The sequence below is a fragment of the Xiphophorus hellerii genome, chromosome 8, assembly GCF_003331165.1.
Source record: "Xiphophorus hellerii strain 12219 chromosome 8, Xiphophorus_hellerii-4.1, whole genome shotgun sequence".
NCBI lineage: Eukaryota > Metazoa > Chordata > Actinopteri > Cyprinodontiformes > Poeciliidae > Xiphophorus > Xiphophorus hellerii.
Window position 1 is genome coordinate 7,614,753 of NC_045679.1, and position 24,343 is coordinate 7,639,095.

Here is a 24,343-nt window from a genome sequence, read left to right on the forward strand (position 1 = left end):
GTACTAGAGGAACAGCACTGATTCTGCGCCCCCCGCCCTTTGACCCCACCGCCTCTCCCCATACATATACAGGTAGTTTGGGCAGGCGGCCCTTTGAGAAAACGCTGAAGCGTGTTTTTTGTTTTTATTTTAAATTTGAATGGTAGTAATGCACTCGACAACAAGGAGCTAAAGATGGGCGGCAGAAAACAAACTCCAGAACAGAATAAAGATGATGGAGGGATGAAGATGATGGAGGGATAAAGATGATGGAGGGATGAAGAAAAGCTTTTCAAAGTGGTTGAAAGACAGTAGGTGAGGAAAGTCAGTGTATCAACAGGAGGGCTGTAAATATTCAGGTTAGCTTAAACTAGCCTAAAATGGCAGGTGGCTGTTGTCTTGTTAGGGTTGACAACTTCTTAAAGTTCCCGGAGAAGAAATTTGTGAGGAAAAGAGATATTATACAAGATGGGGCCAAAATCACGTTTGCACAGGATCTATCTGCAGAGACGGTGCGGATCAGACGCTGGTTTCACCCGGTGGTGAAGCTGGTTGTTGACATCGGTGCATTCTGCGGATACCAACACAACCCCTGCAAACGTCGGATCCTCCACGGTGGAAAGATCCATCTCTTCTCAACACCTCAAGAAGCTGAACAGTTTTACAAGACTCTTCCAAAATAAACACAGCGGATGCTTTTGGCCAGTGAGTCATGAAAGACAAGCTGGTTAAGAAACAGGTAAACCGATAAGACATTCTAGCTATTCCTGCTCCAATAGAACTGATCAACGATCGGATCATAAGCAGGATAAGTTCTAAGTTAATGGGCAGTTCATATAAACATGGCTGATTGCTGTTATGTGCTCATGTATTCTAAGTCTAATTTGAACTGTTTTTGAATTAATGCTAAAAGTTAAGCCTTAAATAAGTTGTTACCGTTCTATTAAGGGCTAATGGTATTATTTTATTTTTATAGTGGACACTGTGTACGTATATAGACTCACCTGCATTCAGGGCCGTGCAGAGACCTATGGAGGGTCAGGGGCTCAAATTTTAAAAATGGCACATTGAACAAAAACTCTGTACAACAACACAGCAACAACCCATATTAATCAAGAATCTAATTGGATCCTACTGTATCATTGCCATCATGCGGGGAAATGCAAAGCAAATATAATCTATATTTTCCCCAACAGGTATAAAGTTTCTGTTTCTGCTGCTGACAGTCCTGGAGGGCTGAGCTGATCTGAGACTGTAGCTGTTAAACAGACCAGAGGAGAGAAGGTCAAAGGTCATAAAGTTATGAAATAAGCTAATTTGCTGCCATTTTACTAATGAAGCCCTAATAATATCTATTTAACCTCTAGAACAACCTGGCTGCAGACTGATTTATAGATCAGAAAGCTCAAAAGGGTTAAATCTATATAATAGTTTGATGTTAAACCTCTAGATCTAGAATTATAAGACTGAGATATGAAGTCAAAGAAAACTCAGTAGCTGCTGGTAGGGGCCGTTCAGGGGCCTCCAGACACTCAGGTTATGTGGTTATTAAAGACAAATATTTCTATTGCACCAGATATTTTCTATTAAAAATAGATTTCAATTTGTTTGTAATAATGTTGGACTGATTAATAAAATGTTTCAACCTGTTGCAAACACCTGTGGACAAGCCTGATTTTTAAATTAATAGTTGCTGCCCCCTAGTGGTGAAGCTTCTGTCATCATTTGGTTTCAACAATAGAAACTGAGTTGAATAAAACTCACAGAGACGTTGTTGAATCCTGCAGCCATTGGATGGTTTTGTCTTGGAGGAACAGTCACAGGATCCTCCTGAGATACAATTTAATAAAAATCAAACAGGTTTCAGGAGAGAAAAAGGTGAGAAAAGGTCAAATGATTGGATTTTATTGGGATCTTTTAACTCACTGGAACATATCCTTCGTTACTAATGCCGATAGCGAGCGATGGAGAGTTGGCATCTGGTTCGGTTCGCAGGTAGAAGACGAGCAGAGCGACCAGGGTGCCGATCAGCAGCACCACCACGATCACAGAGGCAGCGATTCCTCCGGCGTTGTCCGGCTTCGAGGCTGAAACAGAGACGGAAATCATTTACTCCTAGAAAGGCTGAAAAAAACTACAACAAACATGTTGGTGTCTCTTAAACAGGTTAGGATATGTCTGTGGGCTAAACAAAACCTGTTCATTACAATTTTTGCACAAAATCATTCTTAGATAATCAGATTTCAGTCTGATCAGTTCTTCCTATTTGAGCTGTTTTAGGGCGTCTTGTCTCTTTAAATCCAAATAAGCTGCTGGCCACGCCCCACAACTCAACGTTTACACTCTCACCTAAAAATGGATATAAACAGATCTGCTGTATTAGAGCCATACATCTTTGAAAAGCAGAAGTGGTGCCTCCTGCACAACCAATGAGAATGCAGCAAGTGGTTTCTGGATGGTAAGTCAACAACAAAACACTTGACAAATCGGTGTGTTTCAATTCAGTTAAAAAATAAAGGCAGCTCCTGTGTTCAGGCTACCACTTATTAATAATCACAAAATAAACATCAATTCTGAAAACAATACAGTAACGGACTCAATGTTTTTCACAACGCCGTATAAGGGCCATCGTAGATAGAAAAAAAGAGTAAATTTCCACCAAAAAAACTACGAAATGTTTAGATTAATGTAAAATTTTGAAATTTGAAACTTAACTTTTTTCCAGAAATTTTTTGAGATTAAACTCAAAATTTGAGGTTTTTTTTCCTTTTTCTGTTTAGTTTTTCTTAATATGCCTTTGTAATTCTTTGTGTGGGACATGTTTGCGTGTTCTTGGTGTTGAATACTGATACATTAGTAGAGCTGGTGTTAGTCAGTTGCTATGGCAACAGGTTTGTGTGTAGCATAGCTGACACACAGACTGATTAAAAAGAAGAATATGAGTGGTTTTCAGTTATTATTAAACAGTTTTCTGCGTTATTCTCCCTTTCACAAGGCTCACCGCACTAGACTAATAATCTCCTGGTTTCATTCATTTAATCAACAGAGTTGTTCTGCTGCGGCAGCACGGCGATTAATGACAAGTAAAAAAAATAGTCTTTTTGGCCTCCAATGTGGTTTGCTTTCACACTGCATTGTGTCAAACAAACCAAACACACTGAAGAACCTATTAACCTCCTCACATGTGGTGGCGCTACAACAGGAACCACTGAAGGTAACAACACAAAAACCTCTGAAGAAGACACTGAGTGCAACCTCCTTCTTCACAGAAATTAAACAAATGGAGTAGCGTCAGTCGTACCATTTCTTTTTGTGTTTGGTAAAAGTCCAAAAGAAATTCCTCCCATTAGCGCTAGACGCTTTGGGTTTGTTTCAAAGGTGGGACCAAGTCAGTGTTTTACAATATTCAAATCTTTATCCTCAAGTCCCAAGTCAAGTCTCAAGTCCAGAGTTTCCCCCAGTGTATTATAATCCTGGCGGGCCACCAGGCTTTACTTGTGCCCCCACCAGGCTTAGCATTGCTTATTTATTAATTTTTATTTATGTTGGCATTTTTGAACACTTTACAGTCGATGTTGTGATGTTAATCTTCCAATATCACATAATTATCGAGAGATATTTTCAAATTTCCTGACAACTTTAAACATTTTTTAACTCAAAATCACGACGGGCCGCTGGATGAATGACTGCCAAGCGCCCAACTACCAGGCTTAGCAAGTTTTCTGGGGAAAACCTTGAAGTCCAAAAGTCTGAAACTTTTAATTTCAAGTCAACAATGTTACAATTATATGTTAAATATAAATAATAGGCCATGTTTTCGTTTATTCATCTCAAATCTTGATAGAACATGTGCAGAACACAAAGTATAAAAAAAACATTTTAAAATTGCATTTAAAAATATTGCACAGTCCAGTTAAACTTAGCTGCAAGAATGGTCATACTTAAGCTATAATTTTCCAGAATACAGAGAGGAAAATAAGTATTTGAACACCCTGTGACTTTGCAAGTTCTCCCACTTAGAAATCATGGAGGGTTTGAAATTTTCACCTTAGGTTCATGTCCACAGTGAGAGACATAATCTAAAGAAATCTGGAAATCCAGGAGTGCATGTGCTATTATACAGACAAATGGAAATATTTAATCATGTTCCTTGATAATATTAGTTTACAATCATGTTTACTTTATTAAGTATATTTCTTAAGAACAATTGGGCCCATTAGTATTAATTATCGTCTTTTTACCTAAGATGAACCTCATGGTCTTATAAAACTTTAGGTGTAACATTGGCAGAATTATTTTTATGATCTGAACTGTGAGGCTGGGCGTAACCAAGATCTGCTTTGGGTGAACCTGATTGGCTGCAGCCTCTCTGCACTGAAACATGAGACATAAATCAGGTCAAACCAGTTTCTGTTACAAGGAAGTGAAACGCAGACAGTCACTGTGACTGAGAGCAGAAATGGAGCAGAGTCAGCTAAACCGAGAGACTTTCTCCTGTTCAATCTGTCTGGATCTACTGAAGGATCCAGTGGCTACTCCCTGTGGACACAGCTACTGTATGAACTGTATTAAAGGTCACTGGGATGAAGAGGATCAGAAAAGAATCCACAGCTGCCCTGAGTGCAGAGAGACCTTCATACCAAGGCCTGTTTTGAAGAAAAACACCATGCTAGCAGCTTTAGTGGAGCAGCTGAAGAAGACTGGACTCCAAGCTGCTCCTGCTGACCACTGCTATGCTGGACCTGAAGATGTGGCCTGTGATTCCTGCACTGGGAGAAAACTGAAAGCCATCAAGTCCTGTTTATTCTGTCTGGCCTCTTTCTGTGAGAAACACCTTCAGCCTCATTTTGATTCAGCTGCATTCAAGAAACACAAGCTGGTGGAGCCGTCCAAGAACCTCCAGGAGAACATCTGCTCTAAGCATGAAGAGGTGATGAAGATCTTCTGCCGAACTGATCAGAAGTGTATCTGCTATCTCTGCACTATGGATGAACATAAAGGCCATGAAACAGTGTCAGCTGCAGCAGAAAGGACTGAGAGGCAGAGAGAGCTGGAGGAGAGACGAGGAAACATCCAGCAGAGAATCCAGGACCAGGAGAAAGATGTGAAGCTGCTTCAACAGGAGGTGGAGGCCATCAATCGCTCTGCTGATAAAACAGTGGAGGACAGTGAGAAGATCTTCACCCAGCTGATCCGTCTCCTCCAGAAAAGAAGCTCTGAGGTGAAGCAGCAGATCAGATCCCAGCAGGAAACTGAAGTGAGTCGAGTCAAAGATGTTCAGGAGAAGCTGGAGCAGGAGATCACTGAGCTGAAGAGGAAAGACGCTGAGCTGGAGCAGCTCTCACACACAGAGGATCACAACCAGTTTCTCCTCAACTACCCCTCACTGCCAGCACTCAGTGAGTCTACACACTCATCCAGCATCAACATCCGTCCTCTGAGACACTTTGAGGACGTGACAGCAGCTGTGTCAGAGCTCAGAGACAAACTGCAGGACGTCCTGAGAGACTCGTGGACAAACATCTCACTGATGGTCACTGAGGTGGATGTTCTACTGTCAGTACCAGAACCAAAGAGCAGAGCTGGATTCTTAAGATATTCATGTGAAATCACTCTGGATCCAAACACAGCAAATACATGGCTGAGACTATCAGAGGGTAACAGGAAGGTGACAAGGATGTATCAGGATCAGTTTTATTCTAGTCACCCAGACAGATTCACTGATCGCTCTCAAGTTCTGAGTAGAGAGAGTCTGACTGGACCTTGTTACTGGGAGGTGGAGTGGAGAGGGAGAGTTTCTGTAGCAGTCGCATACAAGAGTATCAGCAGAGCAGGATCGGGTAATGAATGTGGTTTTGGACTTAATGATAAATCTTGGGTATTATATTGTTCTCAAAACAATAGTAATTTTTGGCACAACAACATTTCAACCTCCATCTCAGGTCCAGTTTCCTCCAGAGTCGGAGTGTACCTGGATCACAGAGCAGGTATTCTGTCCTTCTACGACGTCTCTGAAACCATGACTCTCCTCCACAGAGTCCAGACCGGATTCACTGAACCGCTACTGGCTGGAGTTCGGATTTATGAAACTGGATCCTCAGCAGAGTTCTGTAAACCCAGATAGATTTCCTCTTTCCTCTCAGATTGTTGATCAGGGTTCATGGTTCTGATGTCTCTGCTCTGCTGTTCTGATCTTCTTTATTTTTCCGGTTTAGTTCTTTGTGTTACAGGAGCCATAAAGGAAATCACTGCTGATCATTTATTTCATTCTTATGACAGAAATATTTCATGAAAATCTAAACTTCTCTGGACTCTAATGGTTTTCCTTTCATTTTTTATCCATGAATTTCGATGTTTTATTTGTTATTAAATCAGTTGAGATCAAAGTGATCTGAACTTGCTTCTGTTTTCTATATTGTGATCCAAAAAACCTGAAACATCAAATCAGAACTGATGCTGTTTTCTTCTCATATTTTTAGATTTAGATCAGAAAAAATGTCTGTAGTTCTGTCTCTTTGGACTTCTTCAATAAAGAAACTTGATTACAGAGAAATGTTGAAAGTTTCCTAATCATTATTGTGATAAATTGTCTGTTTGGTCGTCTATTGAGCAGAAACTTTTCCTCCAGAGTGTCTTATTTGCTGCTGGAAAAGATCAGATGTTTGGTTTCGTCTTCATTCATCAACAACACTCTGGATCCACCACCACAGAAAGATCCTGGTAGCAGTAATGAAGAGGAGGTTAAAGCTCCTCCACTGTCAACATTTGGAAAACTGAGCTTTAAACCTGTGAGAAAGGTTGGCGACGTGTCATAAAACCAGTGGCGATAAAAGTGGGTAAGCACTGTAAGCAGAGGGGCGCTGCACTAGAGGGGGCGCAAAAACCATGTGGGAAATTTTTCTAGTCGGCATTTTCTGTATTTAACAGCTGGATGCATGAAATGATCAGTAATAGAGGAACGGCATTGATTGACTTCGCTTCCAGACCATGTACACATCCAGACTTGGTGTGTTTTATGAGAACGGCCCTGTGGTTTACAACAATGCACAGGACGCGTCTGACGACATGAGGAAGAGGAACATGTTTGAAGCGAAGGACAAACCAATGGAGGACGCCTCCCAACCCAAACCGAGAGCCTTCTCCCGGGAAGGAGCGAGCAGAACCCAGTGGTGGACCCGGGAAACATGAGCGAAACACATCCAGGAAAAACTGAGGACCTTCAGGCGCAACGACAACATCCTGTAACTTTCTGGTGAATTTCCCTGTAAAGTACGAGTATTACGGACGACCGCAGACCTGGGAACAGGCACGCTTTCTCCAAGGGCGCTGCCATGATGGAGGAGAGACGAGGGGCAGCACCGCGAGGAGCCCCCTGGGATTCTAGGGACTCTCCTCACTACTCTGAAGGTGGACTGGTACTTCACTCTGGGAAGTCACGTATGTTATGTGTTGTTTTGTTGCTCTGCAGACCCGTCCTTGTTCACCAGAGCATCTGGAATATAATAGGTATTCCTTGTTTGTATATTAATGACAGAAATGAAACAACAGTATAAGGTAATTATCCTTAATGTTAAGGTAATTACTCTTAATATTAAGGTAATTACTCTTTATGTTAAGGTAATTACTCTTTATGTTAAGGTAATTACACTTTATGTTAAGGTAATTACCCTTAATGTTAAGGTAATTACTCTTAATGTTAAGGTAATTACTCTTTATGTTAAGGTAATTACTCTTTATGTTAAGGTAATTACACTTTATGTTAAGGTAATTACCCTTAATGTTAAGGTAATTACTCTTAATGTTAAGGCAATTACTCGTAATGTTAAGGTAATTACTCTTAATGTTAAGGTAATTACTCTTTGCAAAGATGAAACAAGAAAAACAAGATATAAGTTTTTGCCAAGAAACACATCTCTACTGCTGAACATGAAAAATTGAGCAAAATGGGGTTAAAAATGTGAACTTCTCTTCATATACAAAAAGCCGCTCTAGAGGAGCAACGATTTTATTGTCTAATAGGCTGAATTTTCAGTTCTCCTCACAAATTAAAGACAAAGAAGGACATTATATACTGGTCAAAGGATACATAGATCATAAAGAAGTCACCTTACTGAATGTGGATAGACCACCCGGAAATAATAAACAGCTTATTAGGAAAATCTTTGACATGATTGCAACAAAAGTATCAGGGACATTGATATGCAGGAGAGACTGGAAAGTTCACTTAAATCCTTTTCTGGACTCAACCAGCAAAATTACAAAGACAGAAGCAATATAGATTAAAATAACGATTAAAGAACTAGGGTTGGTGGATGTATGGAGGAACTTAAACCCTCAGGATAAAAACTACACCTTTTTTTCTTATTCTCATCAGATCCATTCAAGATTAGACTATTTTTTTATACAAAATGTTGATAAACATAGAATAATAAACTGTGACATGGGGTGAGAGATTTATCTGATCATGCAGGGGTGTGTATGACACTCCACCTGGATAATGATCGCAAAGAAACCCTGTGGAGTTTCTTTTTTTAATAACAGTTTATTAAATGATACTAAACTTGACAGCTTGGTAGAAAAAGAATTGAAAGACTATATGGACCACAACAACACAGAGGATATTTCTCCCTGGATTTTATGGGACGCCGCAAAAACTGTTGTGAGAGGGACGTTAATAATGTGGTCCTCCCATAAAAAAAAGAAAAAGAGAAATGTTTAAAAGATCTTACTATAAAATTAAAATCTTTAGAAATACAGCACATGGAAAATCACAATGACCACAGATGGGAGAAACAAGACAAGCTCTAAACTGTTTATATGAAGAGCAGAGAGAGAAAAAAGTTAAATTCATTAAACAGAATTATTATGAAAATGAACCCAAATCAAAGAAACTTCTTGCCTGGAGAATACGTAAACAACAAACTGATAGATTTATGCAGAAAATGAAAACTCCAACAGATAAAAAGACATCCCATTCTCTAAGAGACATTATACTACACTCAGTTATACACACAGCCTCACGCAGCAGACCCGTCCTCAGTGAGAGCATTTCTTGCCTCTCTGGATTTACCATCGATAGGAACAGATCAAAATAACAGGCTAACACAACAAATAACTGAGGAGGAGATTAATGAAGCAATTTCAAAAATGAAAGGGAATAAGATGGCAGGTGAGGACGGCTACCCGGCGGAGTGGTACAGACACTTCCGCAAATTATTCACCCCTCTGCTTAAGGATTGCTTTAATCATGTACTTTCTGGAGGGGAAACACCACCATCTTGGAGAAGAGCGGTGATCTCAGTGATTCCTAAGCCAGGTAAAGATAAAACAGAATGTGGTTCATACAGACCAATATCAGATTTAAACATTGATTACAGGATATTTGCAACAATACTGGCTAAAAGGCTGGATTAATAATCCCTGAAATTACAGACACAGATCAGACCGGTTTTGTTCAGAACAGGCAAACCCATGACAACGTGAGACGGGCTCTTCACCTCATAGACCCAATGAAAAACACAGAATCGATGGCTGACAGTTTAGATGCAGAAAAGGCGTTTGACTCGGTGTGTTGGAACTATCTTTATTTGGCTTTGGAAAGATTCGGCTTTAATAGTCAAATTATAGGTTGCTTTCGGTCTCTGTATGCGTCACCCTCTGCCAGGATTAAGATTAATGGGGATTTATCAGATAAAATACAACTAGGAAGGGGCTGTCGCCAAGGCTGCCCCCTCAGCCCCACATTGTTTGAGCTTCTCATTGAGCCTCTAGCGCAGGCCATCAGAGAACACAAGGACTTTATGGGTGGAACCATTAAAGGCACAATGCACAAGATACGCCTCTACGCTGACGATGTGCTGGTAACGCTAACTAACCCAGAAGTCAGCCTACCTGATCTTCTTTCTTTACTCAAGACATTCAGAACTAACTCAGGGTATAAATCAAATCTACAGAAAACACAAGTTCTCACATTTAATTATCAACCATCACTAAGAATTCAGGAAATGTCCGGGTTCAACTGGCACAACAAACCTATAAAATATCAGGGAGTCAAAGGTCCTGCAGTTATCCAACCTTTTTGAATGCAATTACATCCCACTGACAGTAGAGATTAAGGCGGATCTACAGCGTTGGTCTCTGTTACCCATGAATCTACATAACCAAATAGATAAAATACAGATGAACCTTTTACCAAGGCTTCTTTATCTTCTTCAGGCTCTGCCTATAAAGGTTCCTGACAAACAATTCCACGATTGGGACAGAATAATCTCACATTTTATCTGGGCTAAACAAAAACCGAGACACTGCAACTGTCAAAAGAAAGGGGTGGATGGGCTTTAACACACCTGAGGATTATTACAGAGTAGCGCAGATGAGAGTTAGTTGGTTGGTGTGACCCAACATGTGAAGCTAAATGGGAAGAGATAGAGCTGTCTTACAGTGATATACCTCTACAATCCTGGATCGGAGATCGTTTCCTTATTAAAAACATATAGATTCTGACCTAATACCCTTATGGATAAAAATACCGTTGGACATATGGCATAAAATATTAAAGCAAGTAAAGACTGAAAGAAATGCTCTAATTTTAAGATGGCCTGCTTATGATAGAGATTTTCTCCCTGCAAGAATGGATAAGAGATTTACACAGTGGTCACAAAAAGGCTTAACAAGTTACTGGAAGATTACAAAGAATAGTGAATTAAAAAGTTTTAAACAACTTCAAGATAACTACAACCTGGAAAAATGTGACTTTTTTAGATACCTCCAGCTAAGACACCACTACAATAAAAGTATAAAATATTTGGAGGAGGACGAGACAGGTATTCTTAAAATCCTATTAGACTGGAGCAACGGAATACCTCCCAAAAAAACAATATCCAAACTATACTCATGTCTACAAACGGAGAGAAAATGTAATACAACATATATTAATGTTAAATGGGAAAAAGGAGCCAAAATAACAATAACTGAGGATGTTTGGTTAAATAAATGCAATTCTGTGATTCACACGTCAAGTTCTGGCCTGTGGAAGGAATTTTCCTGGAAATGCATGGTACGTTTTTTTGTTACATCTTACATTAAAAGTAAACATTGTAATGATACTGAAAAGGCAAAATGTTGGAGGAACTGTGGGAATGTGTCTGCAGGACATTTTCATGTCTTCTAGGAATGTATTAAGATCGCCCCCTATTGGTCAGAAGTGATAAAAGAAATCAATACTAAAATGGACTTAAATTTACGCTGTGATTTTACTGTGGTTTTCCTGGTAATTTACCTCAGGAACTGAAGAAATCTGAAAGATATCTCCTACTAATATGCAGGTGCAAAGAAGGCTGTAACTCACAGGTGGCTTGAAGTGGAACAACCATCATATTTGGACTGGAAGGACATAATAGAGGAAATTCACGCAATGGAGAGACTAACTTTTTCATTAAGACTTGCCTCTTATAGATACAATAAACACTGGAAGAAATGGATCATCCATCGGAGCTTGACACCAACTGTATAATTAATGTAATTAAGCTCATTTCAATTTTTTATGTTGATTGTTACTCAACTGCTCCTGTCAAACTAGTTAGAGGGGAGTCTAATTGTTCAATGTATGTATGTGTATCTCTAAAACTGCTAAAATAACAAAAATAAAGTTAAAAAAAGAAAAAAAGTAAAAAAAGATCCAATTTGCTAACTTTAGGAGCTTGTTTGGAGGGAAAAAACAAAAAAGCCTAAACTATCAGAAGAGAAACTTTTTGGATCATAATTGGTGTATTTAATATGTTTAATAAAATAATTAAAAGCAGTTTTGGGTACACCAAAGTTTGCTTTTGAGTAAAAGCTCCTATTTACTATCAAATGATATAGAATGCTGAAAATGTGGTTATTAAAGACAAATATTTCTATTGCACCAGATATTTTCTATTAAAAAAGATTTCAATTTGTTTGTAATAATGTTGGACTGATTAATAAAATGTTTCCATCTGTTGCAAACACCTGTGGACAAGCCTGATTTTTAAATTAATAGTTGCTGCCCCCTAGTGGTGAAGCTTCTGTCATCATTTGGTTTCAACAATAGAAACTGAGTTGAATAAAACTCACAGAGACGTTGTTGAATCCTGCAGCCATTGGATGGTTTTGTCTTGGAGGAACAGTCACAGGATCCTCCTGAGATACAATTTAATAAAAATCAAACAGGTTTCAAGAGAAAAAGGTGAGAAAAGGTCAAATGATTGGATTTTATTGGGATCTTTTAACTCACTGGAACATATCCTTCGTTACTAATGCCGATAGCGAGCGATGGAGAGTTGGCATCTGGTTTGGTTCGCAGGTAGAAGACGAGCAGAGCGACCAGGGTGCCGATCAGCAGCACCACCACGATCACAGAGCCAGCGATTCCTCCGGCGTTGTCCGGCTTCGAGGCTGAAAGAGAGACGGAAATCATTTATTCCTAGAAAGGCTGAAAAAAACTACAACAAACATGTTGGTGTCTCTTAAACAGGTTAGGATATGTCTGTGGGCTAAACAAAACCTGTTCATTACAATTTTAGCACAAAATCATTCTTAGATAATCAGATTTCAGTCTGATCAGTTCTTCCTATTTGAGCTGTTTTAGGGCGTCTTGTCTCTTTAAATCCAAATAAGCTGCTGGCCACGCCCCACAACTCAACGTTTACACTCTCACCTAAAAATGGCTATAAACAGATCTGCTGTATTAGAACCACACATCTTTGAAAAGCAGAAGTGGCGACTCCTGCACAACCAATGAGAATGCAGCAAGTGGTTTCTGGGTATCAAGTCAACAACAAAACACTTGTCTTTCCCAGCAGCATTTGTACAGCGATAAAACCAGCTATTATTTGTTCAGAGTTAGAATTATTTTATCCAGTTATCTGTTGACAAGGCCAGAATATATGTATGTGATCTACATCCATCTGACCACAGAGTCTCCAGCAACACTAAGGGCCGGCCACAATATTCTTCCTAATCTTTGACTACATAAGAAAAATAGATCTATTTCATACCTGGTAGTCAGGTAGACGTGGTTCAATTGGGAACCAACATTTCAACATTTGTTTCAGTTTCAGCTGCTGTGGTTTGCTTTCACACTGCATTGTGTCAAACAAACCAAACACACTGAAGAACCTATTAACCTCCTCACATGTGGTGGCGCTACAACAGGAACCACTGAAGGTAACAACACAAAAACCTCTGAAGAAGACATTGAGTGCAACCTCCTTCTTCACAGAAATTAAACAAATGGAGTAGCGTCAGTCGTACCAGTTTCTTTTTGTATTTGGTAAAAGTCCAAAAGAAATTCCTCCCATTAGCGCTAGACGCTTTGGGTTTGTTTCAAAGGTGGGACCAAGTCAGTGTTTTACAATATTCAAATCTTTATCCTCAAGTCCCAAGTCAAGTCCCAAGTCCAGAGTTTCCCCCAGTGTATTATAATCCTGGCGGGCCACCAGGCTTTACTTGTGCCCCCACCAGGCTAAGCATTGCTTATTTATTAAATTTTTTTTATGTTGGCATTTTTGAACACTTTACAGTCGATGTTCTGATGTTAATCTTCCAATAACACATAATTATCGAGGGATAATTTCAAATTTCCTGTCAACTTTAAACATTTTTTAACTCAAAATCACGACGGGCCGCTGGATGAATGACTGCCAAGCGCCCAACTACCAGGCTTAGCAAGTTTTCTGGGGAAAACCTTGAAGTCCAAAAGTCTGAAGCTTTTAATTTCAAGTCATTTTGAATCTTTTTTTTTAACAATGTTGCAGTTAAATGTTAAATATAAATAATAGGCCATGTTTTCGTTTATTCATCTCAAATCTTGATAGAACATGTGCAGAACACAAAAGAATAAAAAACACCATTTTCAAATTGCATTTAAAAATATTGCACAGTCCAGTTAAACTTAGCTGCAAGAATGGTCATACTTAAGCTATAATTTTCCAGAATACAGAGAGGAAAATAAGTATTTGAACACCCTGTGACTTTGCAAGTTCTCCCACTTAGAAATCATGGAGGGGTTTGAAATTTTCACCTTAGGTTCATGTCCACAGTGAGAGACATAATCTAAAGAAATCTGGAAATCCAGGAGTGCATGTGCTATTATACAGACAAATGGTAACATTTAATCATGTTCCTTCATAATATTAGTTTACAATCATGTTTACTTTATTAAGTATATTTCTTAAGAACAGTTGGGCCCATTAGTATTAATTATTGTCTTTTTTACCTAAGATGAACCTCATGGTCTTATAAAACCTTAGGTGTAACATTGGCAGGATTATTTTTATGATCTGTACTGTGAGGCTGGGCGTAACCAAGATCTGCTTTGGGTGAACCTGATTGGCTGCAGCCTCTCTGCACTGAAACATGAGACATAAATCAGTTCAAACCAGTTTCTGTTACAAGGAAGTGAAACGCAGACAGTCACTCTGACTGACAGCAGAAATGGAGCAGAGTCAGCTAAACCGAGAGACTTTCTCCTGTTCAATCTGTCTGGATCTACTGACGGATCCAGTGGCTACTCCCTGTGGACACAGCTACTGTATGAACTGTATTAAAGGTCACTGGGATGAAGAGGATCAGAAAACAATCCACAGCTGCCCTGAGTGCAGAGAGACCTTCATACCAAGGCCTGTTTTGAAGAAAAACACCATGCTAGCAGCTTTAGTGGAGCAGCTGAAGAAGACTGGACTCCAAGCTGCTCCTGCTGACCACAGTTATGCTGGACCTGAAGATGTGGCCTGTGATTTCTGCACTGGGAGAAAACTGAAAGCTATCAAGTCCTGTTTAGTCTGTCTGGCCTCTTTCTGTGAGAAACACCTTCAGCCTCATTTTGATTCAGCTGCATTTAAGAAACACAAGCTGGTGGAGCCGTCCAAGAACCTCCAGGAGAACATCTGCTCTAAGCATGATAAGTTGTTGGAGGTCTTCTGCCGCACTGATCAGAAGTGTATCTGCTATCTCTGCATTATGGATGAACATAAAGGCCATGAAACAGTGTCAGCTGCAGCAGAAAGGACTGAGAGGCACAGAGAGCTGGAGGAGAGACGAGGAAACATCCAGCAGAGAATCCAGGACCAGGAGAAAGATGTGAAGCTGCTTCAACAGGAGGTGGAGGCCATCAATCGCTCTGCTGATAAAACAGTGGAGGACAGTGAGAAGATCTTCACCCAGCTGATCTGTCTCCTCCAGAAAAGAAGATCTGAGGTGAAGCAGCAGATCAGATCCCAGCAGGAAACTGAAGTGAGTCGAGTCAAAGATGTTCAGGAGAAGCTGGAGCAGGAGATCACTGAGCTGAAGAGGAAAGCCGCTGAGCTGGAGCAGCTCTCACACACAGAGGATCACAGCCAGTTTCTCCTCAACTACCCCTCACTGCCAGCACTCAGTGAGTCTACACACTCATCCAGCATCAACATCCGTCCTCTGAGACACTTTGAGGACGTGACAGCAGCTGTGTCAGAGCTCAGAGACAAACTACAGGACGTCCTGAGAGACTCATGGACAAACATCTCACTGATGGTCACTGAGGTGGATGTTCTACTGTCAGAACCAGAACCAGAACCAAAGAGCAGAGCTGGATTCTTAAGATATTCATGTGAAATCACTCTGGATCCAAACACAGCACACACATGGCTGAGACTATCAGAGGGGAACAGGAAGGTGACAAGGATGATTAAAGATCAGACTTATTCTAGTCACCCAGACAGATTCACTGGATATTTTCAGGTTCTGAGTAGAGAGAGTCTGACTGGACCTTGTTACTGGGAGGTTGAAGGGAGAGGAGAACCAGTTTCTGTAGCAGTCGCATACAAGAGTATCAGCAGAGCAGGATGGGGTGATGAATGTAAATTTGGATATAATGATAAATCTTGGGCATTATATTCTTATCAAAACAAATGTACATTTTGGCACAACAACATTTTAACCTCCATCTCAGGTCCAGTTTCCTCCAGAGTCGGAGTGTACCTGGATCACAGAGCAGGTATTCTGTCCTTCTACAGCGTCTCTGAAACCATGACTCTCCTCCACAGAGTCCAGACCAGATTCACTGAACCGCTACTGGCTGGAGTTTGGATTTATGACACTGGATCCTCAGCAGAGTTCTGTAAACCCAGATAGATTTCCTCTTTCCTCTCAGATTGTTGATCAGGGTTCATGGTTCTGATGTCTCTGCTCTGCTGTTCTGATCTTCTTTATTTTTCCGGTTTAGTTCTTTGTGTTACAGGAGCCATAAAGGAAATCACTGCTGATCATTTATTTCATTCTTATGACAGAAATATTTCATGAAAATCTAAACTTCTCTGGACTCTAATGGTTTTCCTTTCATTTTTTTATCCATGTATTTCGATGTTTTATTTGTTGTTAAATCAGTTGAGATCAAAGTGATCTGAACTTGCTTCTGTTTTCTATATTGTGATCCAAAAAACCTGAAACATCAAATCATCACTGATGCTGTTTACTTCTCATATTTTTAGATTCAGATCAGAAAAATGTCTGTAGTTCTGTCTCTTTGGACTTCTTCAATAAAGAAACTTGATTACAGAGAAATGTTGAAAGTTTTCTAATCATTATTGTGATAAATTGTATGTTTGGTCGTCTATTGAGCAGAAACATTTCCTCCAGAGTGTCTTATTTGCTGCTGGAAAAGATCAGATGTTTGATTTTAAACCTATTTAACACAAATTAATGTCATTCAGCGGTGAGGATGGAGAGAAAGAAGAGAAGATGAATCAGTACAGACAGAGGAAGGCAACAGGTTAGTCTGATATCAGGTGGAAGTGAGGGAACAGCTACTTAATCCCAAGAAATAATTTTTAAACATTATTTTTAAAAACTGTATTAAGATCTGTAACTTTTACAACTAATGTATAATGCTTTTCTGACCATGTGACTTAGTGGAGGCGCCAAAGACGAGGGGCGAAGGAGACAGACATGAGGTCAGTATCTGTTGTAGAGGAGACAAGTGATGACATCAGGGAGGAACAATTACATTAGGGAGGCAACAAAAACCTAAATACCATGATGGGCTGAATTTAATTACTATATTTTATAAATGCATGAATAAGGCAGAGCTTTATGGACATATTAAACATGTGATGACATGTTTGCATTCACCTCAGAAAGAATGTAGCTGAGCATAAAACCCAGAAGAACCAGTCAGATGTTGAACCTTGAATTAAATGATTCTCTGAAAACTAAATGCAGAAATAGACCTCTGTCTCATATCTGGCAGTAGAACTACTAAATGCTGTTTTGTTAAAGTTTTACAGCTTTATAAAAAGACGGATTACAAACTGATATGAACACGATGCAAACATTGGACTCTCTGCAGTCTGTTGTCATTACAGAGCAGTTAGGAAACAGGAAGCATATTTTCCGTTAACCACCAAACACATCTAGTTTCTTCAGCAAGAATGATTCTTTCATTTTATTCTCTGAAGCTGCAGAGAGCTAACATGTTAGCAACCTGAGTTTAGAGATTCAGTCAGTTATTTTGAACAGAAAACTGTTGTGAAGATGTTTCAGCTTAAAATATTATTGCTTTCAGAGCGCTCCTCTTCCTGGTCTCACACACACTGAGTCTGGGTGGAACCAGCAGCTGCTGAAGCTGGAGGCTGATTGGCTGCAGCCTCTCTGCCCTGGCATGTGATTGGTGGATCACAACTCGAGCTTGTTTTTTGTTCTCAGGAAATGAAACTAACAGTCAGTGCTACTGAGAGCAGAAATGGAGCAGCAGGCGGTTCAGCTGGATCGAGAAACTTTCTCCTGTTCCATCTGTCTGGATCTACTGAAAGATCCAGTGACGACTTCCTGTGGACACAGCTACTGTATGAACTGTATTACAAAGTTCTGGGATGAATGTGAAAAAAAGGAAAACTACCACTGTCCTCAGTGCAGCACAACCTTCACACAGAAGCCTGACCTGCAGAAAAACACCATGCTAGCAGCTTTACTGGAGCAGCTGAAGAAGACTGGACTCCAAGCTGCTCCTGCTGACCACAGTTATGCTGGACCTGAAGATGTGGCCTGTGATTCCTGCACTGGAAGAAAACTGAAAGCCATCAAGTCCTGTTTATTCTGTCTGGCCTCTTTCTGTGAGAAACTCCTTCAGCCTCATTTTGATTCAGTTGCATTTAAGAAACACAAGCTTTTGGAGCCATCCAAGAACCTCCAGGAGAACATCTGCTCTAAGCATGATGAGGTGATGAAGATGTTCTGCCTCACTGATCAGAAGTGTATCTGCTATCTCTGCTCTGTGGATGAACATAAAGGCCATGAAACTGTGTCAGCTGCAGCAGAAAGGGCTGAGAGGCAGAGAGAGCTGGAGGAGAGACGAGGAAACATCCAGCAGAGAATCCAGGACCAGGAGAAAGATGTGAAGCTGCTTCAACAGGAGGTGGAGGCCATCAATCGCTCTGCTGATAAAACAGTGGAGGACAGTGAGAAGATCTTCACCCAGCTGATCCGTCTCCTCCAGAAAAGAAGCTCTGAGGTGAAGCAGACGATCAGATCCCAGCAGGAAACTGAAGTGAGTCGAGTCAAAGATGTTCAGGAGAAGCTGGAGCAGGAGATCACTGAGCTGGAGAGGAAAGACGCTGAGCTGGAGCAGCTCTCACACACAGAGGATCACAACCAGTTTCTCCTCAACTACCCCTCACTGCCAGCACTCAGTGAGTCTACACACTCATCCAGCATCAACATCCGTCCTCTGAGACACTTTGAGGACGTGACAGCAGCTGTATCAGAGCTCAGAGACAAACTACAGGACGTCCTGAGAGACTCATGGACAAACATCTCACTGATGGTCACTGGGGCGGATGTTCTACTGTCACAACCAGAACCAGAACCAAAGAGCAGAGCTGGATTCTTAAGATATTCATGTGAAATCACTCTGGATCCAAACACAGCAAACACATGGCTGAGACTATCAGAGGGGAACAGGAAGGTGACAGTAATGGATCATTATCTGTCTTATTCTAGTCACCCAGACAGATTCACTGGATATTTTCAGGTTCTGAGTAGAGAGAGTCTGACTGGACGTTGTTACTGGGAAGTGAAGTGGAGAGGGGAACCAGTTTCTGTAGCAGTCGCATACAATAGTATCAGCAGGGTAGGATCGGGTAATGAATGTGCTTTTGGATATAATGATAAATCTTGGGCATTGCATTGTTACCAAAGCAATAGTAATTTTTGGCAAAACAACAGTTCAACCTCCATCTCAGGTCCAGTTTCCTCCAGAGTCGGAGTGTACCTGGATCATACAGCAGGTATTCTGTCCTTCTACAGCGTCTCTGAAACCATGACTCTCCTCCACAGAGTCCAGACCAGATTCACTGAACCGCTACTGGCTGGAGTTTCGCTTGCAGAATCTGCTGAGTTCTGCAAACTTAAATAACAAGACTGTCTTACTTTATTGCTCTGTTATTGGGTCTCTGGTGTCAATATCTGTTCATGTGTTTGACAAGGAATGTAATTGATCATGTTTTTGTGTAATATTCATATTGATTTATTTCTTATTTCTCTATTGGATTGTATTCTTATTTCTCTGTTTGTCCACTTCCTGCTTTTGAAGTGGTCTCTGGCCCGCCTGGTGTTAACATATGCATTTAAACCACACCAGATTTCACTTCAACCGAACCAAGAATGAGGTTTGTAGGTGGATCAGGATTCAATTGCAAAAAGTTCTCCAAACAAATCAGACTTTCTAGGCAAAAGAGCCAAAGTCTCATTAAAGTGGACTGAACAGGGTTAATGTGAACGGAAATACTTGTAGCCTACTCCTTTAAAATATTTTTGTGCCTACATTTCATAATTATATAAATTACTTGTGTGACCATGTCTAACGTGTGCTACAGCTTTGTGCATCTTTAAAATATAATTTTGTTCATATATCAGCCTTTGTGGAACTTCTCACTATAAATAAATACAATGTGAACAAACCAGACCATAATGTAACTTGATCTATAGATAGAAATATCAGATGTATCAGACAGTTTAGTGAAGGTTGTCCTTTAAGTTACTGATAAATAACCTTTGTCTGTTTAATAAATACAATAAATAAACTGATTTAAAACACAATGGATATCTATACTAAATAATACTCTTTAGTATTATTTTTAATACTACAGAGGTTTTTGGTGTTGGCGTCTGTGATTAACCTCATGGTCTTATAAAACTTTGGGTGAAACCTTAACAGGATTATTTTCAAGAACTTCACTTTGTAGCTGGGTGGATCTGACACCAGTTGTGGGTAAAACCTGATTGGCTGCAGCCTCTCTGCACCGACACGACTCATAAATCAGATCAAACCAGTTTCTGTTCCCAAGGAGTAAAACTCAGACAGTCATTGTGACTGAGAGCAGAAATGGAGCAGTCAGTTCGACTGAGACCCTTTCTCCTGTTCGATTTGTCCTCAATGCAGAGAGACCTTCACATCAAGATCCGTTTTGAAGAAAAACGTAAAGAGTATCTGCTATCTCTGCTCTGTGGATGAACATAAAGGCCATGAAACAGTGTCAGCTGCAGCAGAAAGGACTGAGAGGCAGAGAGAGCTGGAGGAGAGACGAGGAAACATCCAGCAGAGAATCCAGGACCAGGAGAAAGATGTGAAGCTGCTTCAACAGGAGGTGGAGGCCATCAATCGCTCTGCTGATAAAACAGTGGAGGACAGTGAGAAGATCTTCACCCAGCTGATCCGTCTCCTCCAGAAAAGAAGCTCTGAGGTGAAGCAGCAGATCAGATCCCAGCAGGAAAATAAAGTGAGTCGAGTCAAAGATGTTCAGGAGAAGCTGGAGCAGGAGATCACTGAGCTGAAGAGGAAAGACGCTGAGCTGGAGCAGCTCTCACACACAGAGGATCACAGCCAGTTTCTCCTCAACTACCCCTCACTGCCAGCACTCAGTGAGTCTACACACTCATCCAGCATCAACATCCGTCCTCTGAGACACTTTGAGGACGTGACAGCAGCTGTGTCAGAGCTCAGAGACAAACTACAGGACGTCCTGAGAGACTCATGGACAAACATCTCACTGATGGTCACTGAGGTGGATATTCTACTGTCAGAATATCAGAACCAGAACCAGAACCAAAGAGCAGAGCTGGATTCTTAAGATATTCATGTGAAATCACTCTGGATCCAAACACAGCAAATACATGGCTGAGACTATCAGAGGGGAACAGGAAGGCGACATTAATGGATCATTATCTGTCTTATTCTAGTCACCCAGACAGATTCACTGGATATTTTCAGGTTCTGAGTAGAGAGAGTCTGACTGGACCTTGTTACTGAGAGGTTGAAGGGAGAGGAGAACCAGTTTCTGTAGCAGTCGCATACAAGAGTATCAGCAGAGCAGGATGGGGTATGGAATGTAAATTTGGATTGTGAAGGAAAAATTTAGTAACAATGTTTAAATAAATTTGAATGTACACTTTATGATGTTTTTATTAAAGGTTTGCACTCAGTTGCAGCTCTTCTGACCCTCCTCAAATAAGTGAAGAACAGGGTGTTCAGCAGTTAGAAATGTGAGACATGGCTAAGGTGATAAGCCTAGGTTGTAGAAATTCAGTTTCTAGTATCTGTTTAGCCATCAGCAGAGAGGCCTTATTGGAGAAACGCCTAAAGTTGAGCTGTGAATGTGTATGCAACTCTGCTCCACTGGAACTGACAGATAAGTAACGTATAGATTTTTACCTGACACTTGAGCCAGGGGGTGTGACTAAGTAATGTGTGATGTATCCTATGTAAATGAGGGGACGTTCAGCCCCAAGTCAGAACTCATCCGATTCTCACTGAGATGTGAGCTTTGTATGTTTTCTCCATTTGCAAATGTTAATTAAAGCTGTGTTTGTTTTCTCCTAAAGCTGAAGTTTGGTCTCGAATTTTGTGCAACTTAACAGGATATAATGATAAATCTTGGGCATTATATTCTTTTCAAAACAAGAGTAAATTTTGTCACAACAACATTTCAACCTCCATCTCAGGTCCAGTTTCCTCCAGAGTCGGAGTGTACCTGGATCACAGAGCAGGTATTCTGTCCTTCTACAGCGTCTCTGAAACCATGACTCTCCTCCACAGAGTCCAGACCAGATTCACTGAACCGCTACTGGCTGGAGTTTGGCTTGGAGAATCTGCTGAGTTCTGTAAACTTTAACTGTGAGATTCTCACTGCGAGCTGGTCTGACAATAAAATAAATCCTTGAATTCTTGAATTTTTGTTGTGTGTGTTTGACTCGGAATATAGGCGATCGTGTTTTTTTGTTTCAGATTTCTCTTGTTTTGTTTTTGGGTTGTTTCTTTTAACAAAATTTATGAGAGAAATCCTTTGTGATGGGGCCTCATCTAAAGTTATTAAACTTTGGTTGTTTTCAAACCTGATAGTCCAGTGGACTTGGATTGATAGGGAACAAATATTGTACCATTTGTTACAGTGTCAGTTGCAGGGGTTCACTTTCACATTACAATAGTTTATGTTTTTTAGTTTATAAAGGAATAGTATTATTGCTCACCTTTTGTCTTTGTTACGCTTTCCTCACGATCCGTCCGGTCTTCCTCGGGTCTCTCCCTCCTCGGCTGGTCGTCCTCAGAACCCCCTGACCCGTCCGGGTTCTGTAGAGGAAACACACAAGGACGAACATTCAAAGGTTCAGAGGCATAAACAATGAAGCACCAAACAATTTTAAAATACTGGATGACATAAAAAGACAATTTTTATGGCCTCATGGGCGGTTGCCCAGAGCAGCATTAGAAAAGGGGCGGCACAGACATGCCTGACATTAATGTTGTTTCCACGTATCATCTCCAATGTCCGCTGGACTTCGGGTTGCGCCGTGTCAGCTGAGCAAAGTGAGTCTAGGTTACATGATGAGGAAAAAACTACACTAGTTTCAATCCTGCAACTCCTGGAGAAGACTTCCTGAACATTTAGCATATAAGCTACGTTGAGTTGAAAAGACACAAATGTACGGAAGCCCCTAACTGCCAGAGATAGAAAATAAATTCAGGAGCAGGTTCTTGTTAAAAACTATACAAAACTCTTTAACATTTCTCATTTCACTGAGATATAAGCTCTGTGTCGTCAGAATGAGATTTATATTAAAGCTAAAATGTGTTTTAGTTTAAACAAGAAACAGTAAAACATCAACAACTCACGGGAAGTTTGAGTTTCCTCTAGACCAGACATGGGCAAACTACGGCCCCCGGGCCATATACGGCCCGTTAGGCTTTTTAATCCGGCCCGCCGAACCTGTCCAAATTATAGTAAAAACCCATGGATGTGTAAAAACCTCATTCATTTCCCTTTTTTTTAATTCTCCAGGCAAATGTCAAACAAATCTTTCGCTCATTTTCCCACACTGGCCATGCAGAAGGCCACCCGAAACGTGAAGAAATACTGCAAATCAGGGGCGTGCTGTGGTGGCGCAGGGGGTTAGCATGCCCCACGTTTGGAGGCCTTAGTCCTCGACGCGGACGTCGCAGGTTTGACTCCCGGTCCCGACGACCTTTACCGCATGTCTTCCCCCCTCTCCACACCCCCCTTCCTGTCTGCCTACTGTAGAAGAAATACGAGCCACTAGCGCCGCAAAAACTCTTCGGAGAAAAAAAGAAAAAAAAAAAGAAAAAAGAAATACTGCAAATCACTGGACGACATGCACAGAGAATTCTGCCGTCGGTTCACTGATTTTGAAAAAATTGAAAAGTCACTTCAGCTGGTGTCCTGTCCCCTGTCACAAGACCCCTAAACAGCACCGCTGCAATGAGCTGCAATTGGAGCTGATCGATCTTCAGTCTGACTCTGTCTCAAAAGAGAAGTTCAGATCTCTAAAACTGAATGACTTTTACGCTTCACTTAAGGAAGCCACATTTCCAAACCTCCGGAGGACGGCACAGAAGATGCTGGCATTGTTTGGCTCGATCTACAGTACAGACCAAAAGTTTGGACACAACTGTGTGTCCAAACTTTTGGTCTGTACTCAGTTCAGACCAAAAGTTTGGACACACCTTCTCATTGAATTCAATGAGAAAGTGTGTCCAAACTTTTGGTCTGTATTGAGTTAGACCAAAAGTTTGGACACACCTTCTCATTGAATTCAATGAGAAAGTGTGTCCAAACTTTTGGTCTGTATTGAGTACAGACCAAGTTTGGACACACAGTTGTGTCCAAACTTTTGGTCTGTACTGTATGTGTGAGCAGACTTTCAACGTCATGAACATCAACAAAGCCCATCACAGATCCCGGTTAACTCACCAACACCTCAGATGTATTCTGCCACAACGAAACTAACTCCAGACTTTGATGCACTGGCAAAAAAAGGGGGAACGACAACACTGTTCCCACTGAAATGTGACTTTCTC

The 24,343-nt window shown here is 40.7% G+C and overlaps 3 protein-coding genes and 1 long non-coding RNA gene across 4 annotated transcripts; 3 read left to right on the forward strand and 1 right to left on the reverse strand.

Moving 5' to 3' along the window:
• Positions 1 to 1,661: 1,661 nt before the first annotated feature.
• On the reverse strand, positions 1,662 to 22,615 carry LOC116724620 (uncharacterized). Its single transcript, XR_004340171.1, has 3 exons — positions 22,498 to 22,615; positions 1,906 to 2,066; positions 1,662 to 1,809 (listed from the first exon to the last, which is right to left on the reverse strand). It is a non-coding gene; the product is annotated as an uncharacterized LOC116724620 (long non-coding RNA).
• LOC116724532 (tripartite motif-containing protein 16-like) lies at positions 4,404 to 22,157 on the forward strand. The gene is made up of 3 exons (XM_032570282.1): positions 4,404 to 5,831; positions 20,237 to 20,242; positions 21,889 to 22,157. The coding sequence occupies exons 1-3, from the start codon at positions 4,439 to 4,441 to the stop codon at positions 22,140 to 22,142; spliced, it is 1,653 nt and encodes a 550-aa protein (XP_032426173.1). The 5' UTR covers positions 4,404 to 4,438; the 3' UTR covers positions 22,143 to 22,157.
• Positions 14,401 to 21,812, forward strand: LOC116724521 (tripartite motif-containing protein 16-like). Its single transcript, XM_032570272.1, has 2 exons — positions 14,401 to 15,651; positions 21,176 to 21,812. Exons 1-2 carry the CDS (start codon positions 14,437 to 14,439, stop codon positions 21,278 to 21,280), a joined length of 1,320 nt encoding a protein of 439 aa, XP_032426163.1. The 5' UTR covers positions 14,401 to 14,436; the 3' UTR covers positions 21,281 to 21,812.
• LOC116724527 (tripartite motif-containing protein 16-like) lies at positions 17,685 to 19,936 on the forward strand. The gene has a single exon (XM_032570278.1). The coding sequence runs from the start codon at positions 17,717 to 17,719 to the stop codon at positions 19,385 to 19,387; it is 1,671 nt and encodes a 556-aa protein (XP_032426169.1). The 5' UTR covers positions 17,685 to 17,716; the 3' UTR covers positions 19,388 to 19,936.
• Positions 22,616 to 24,343: the final 1,728 nt, after the last annotated feature.

Bases quoted from the DNA above. Each gene is read 5' to 3' on its own strand.
- LOC116724532 (XM_032570282.1), top strand. From the start codon at position 4,439: ATGGAGCAGAGTCAGCTAAACCGAGAGACTTTCTCCTGTTCAATCTGT.
- LOC116724521 (XM_032570272.1), top strand. From the start codon at position 14,437: ATGGAGCAGAGTCAGCTAAACCGAGAGACTTTCTCCTGTTCAATCTGT. The intron at 15,652-21,175 runs GTGACAAGGATG...GGGAACAGGAAG, and splicing joins TATCAGAGGGGAACAGGAAG to GCGACATTAATGGATCATTA.
- LOC116724527 (XM_032570278.1), top strand. From the start codon at position 17,717: ATGGAGCAGCAGGCGGTTCAGCTGGATCGAGAAACTTTCTCCTGTTCC.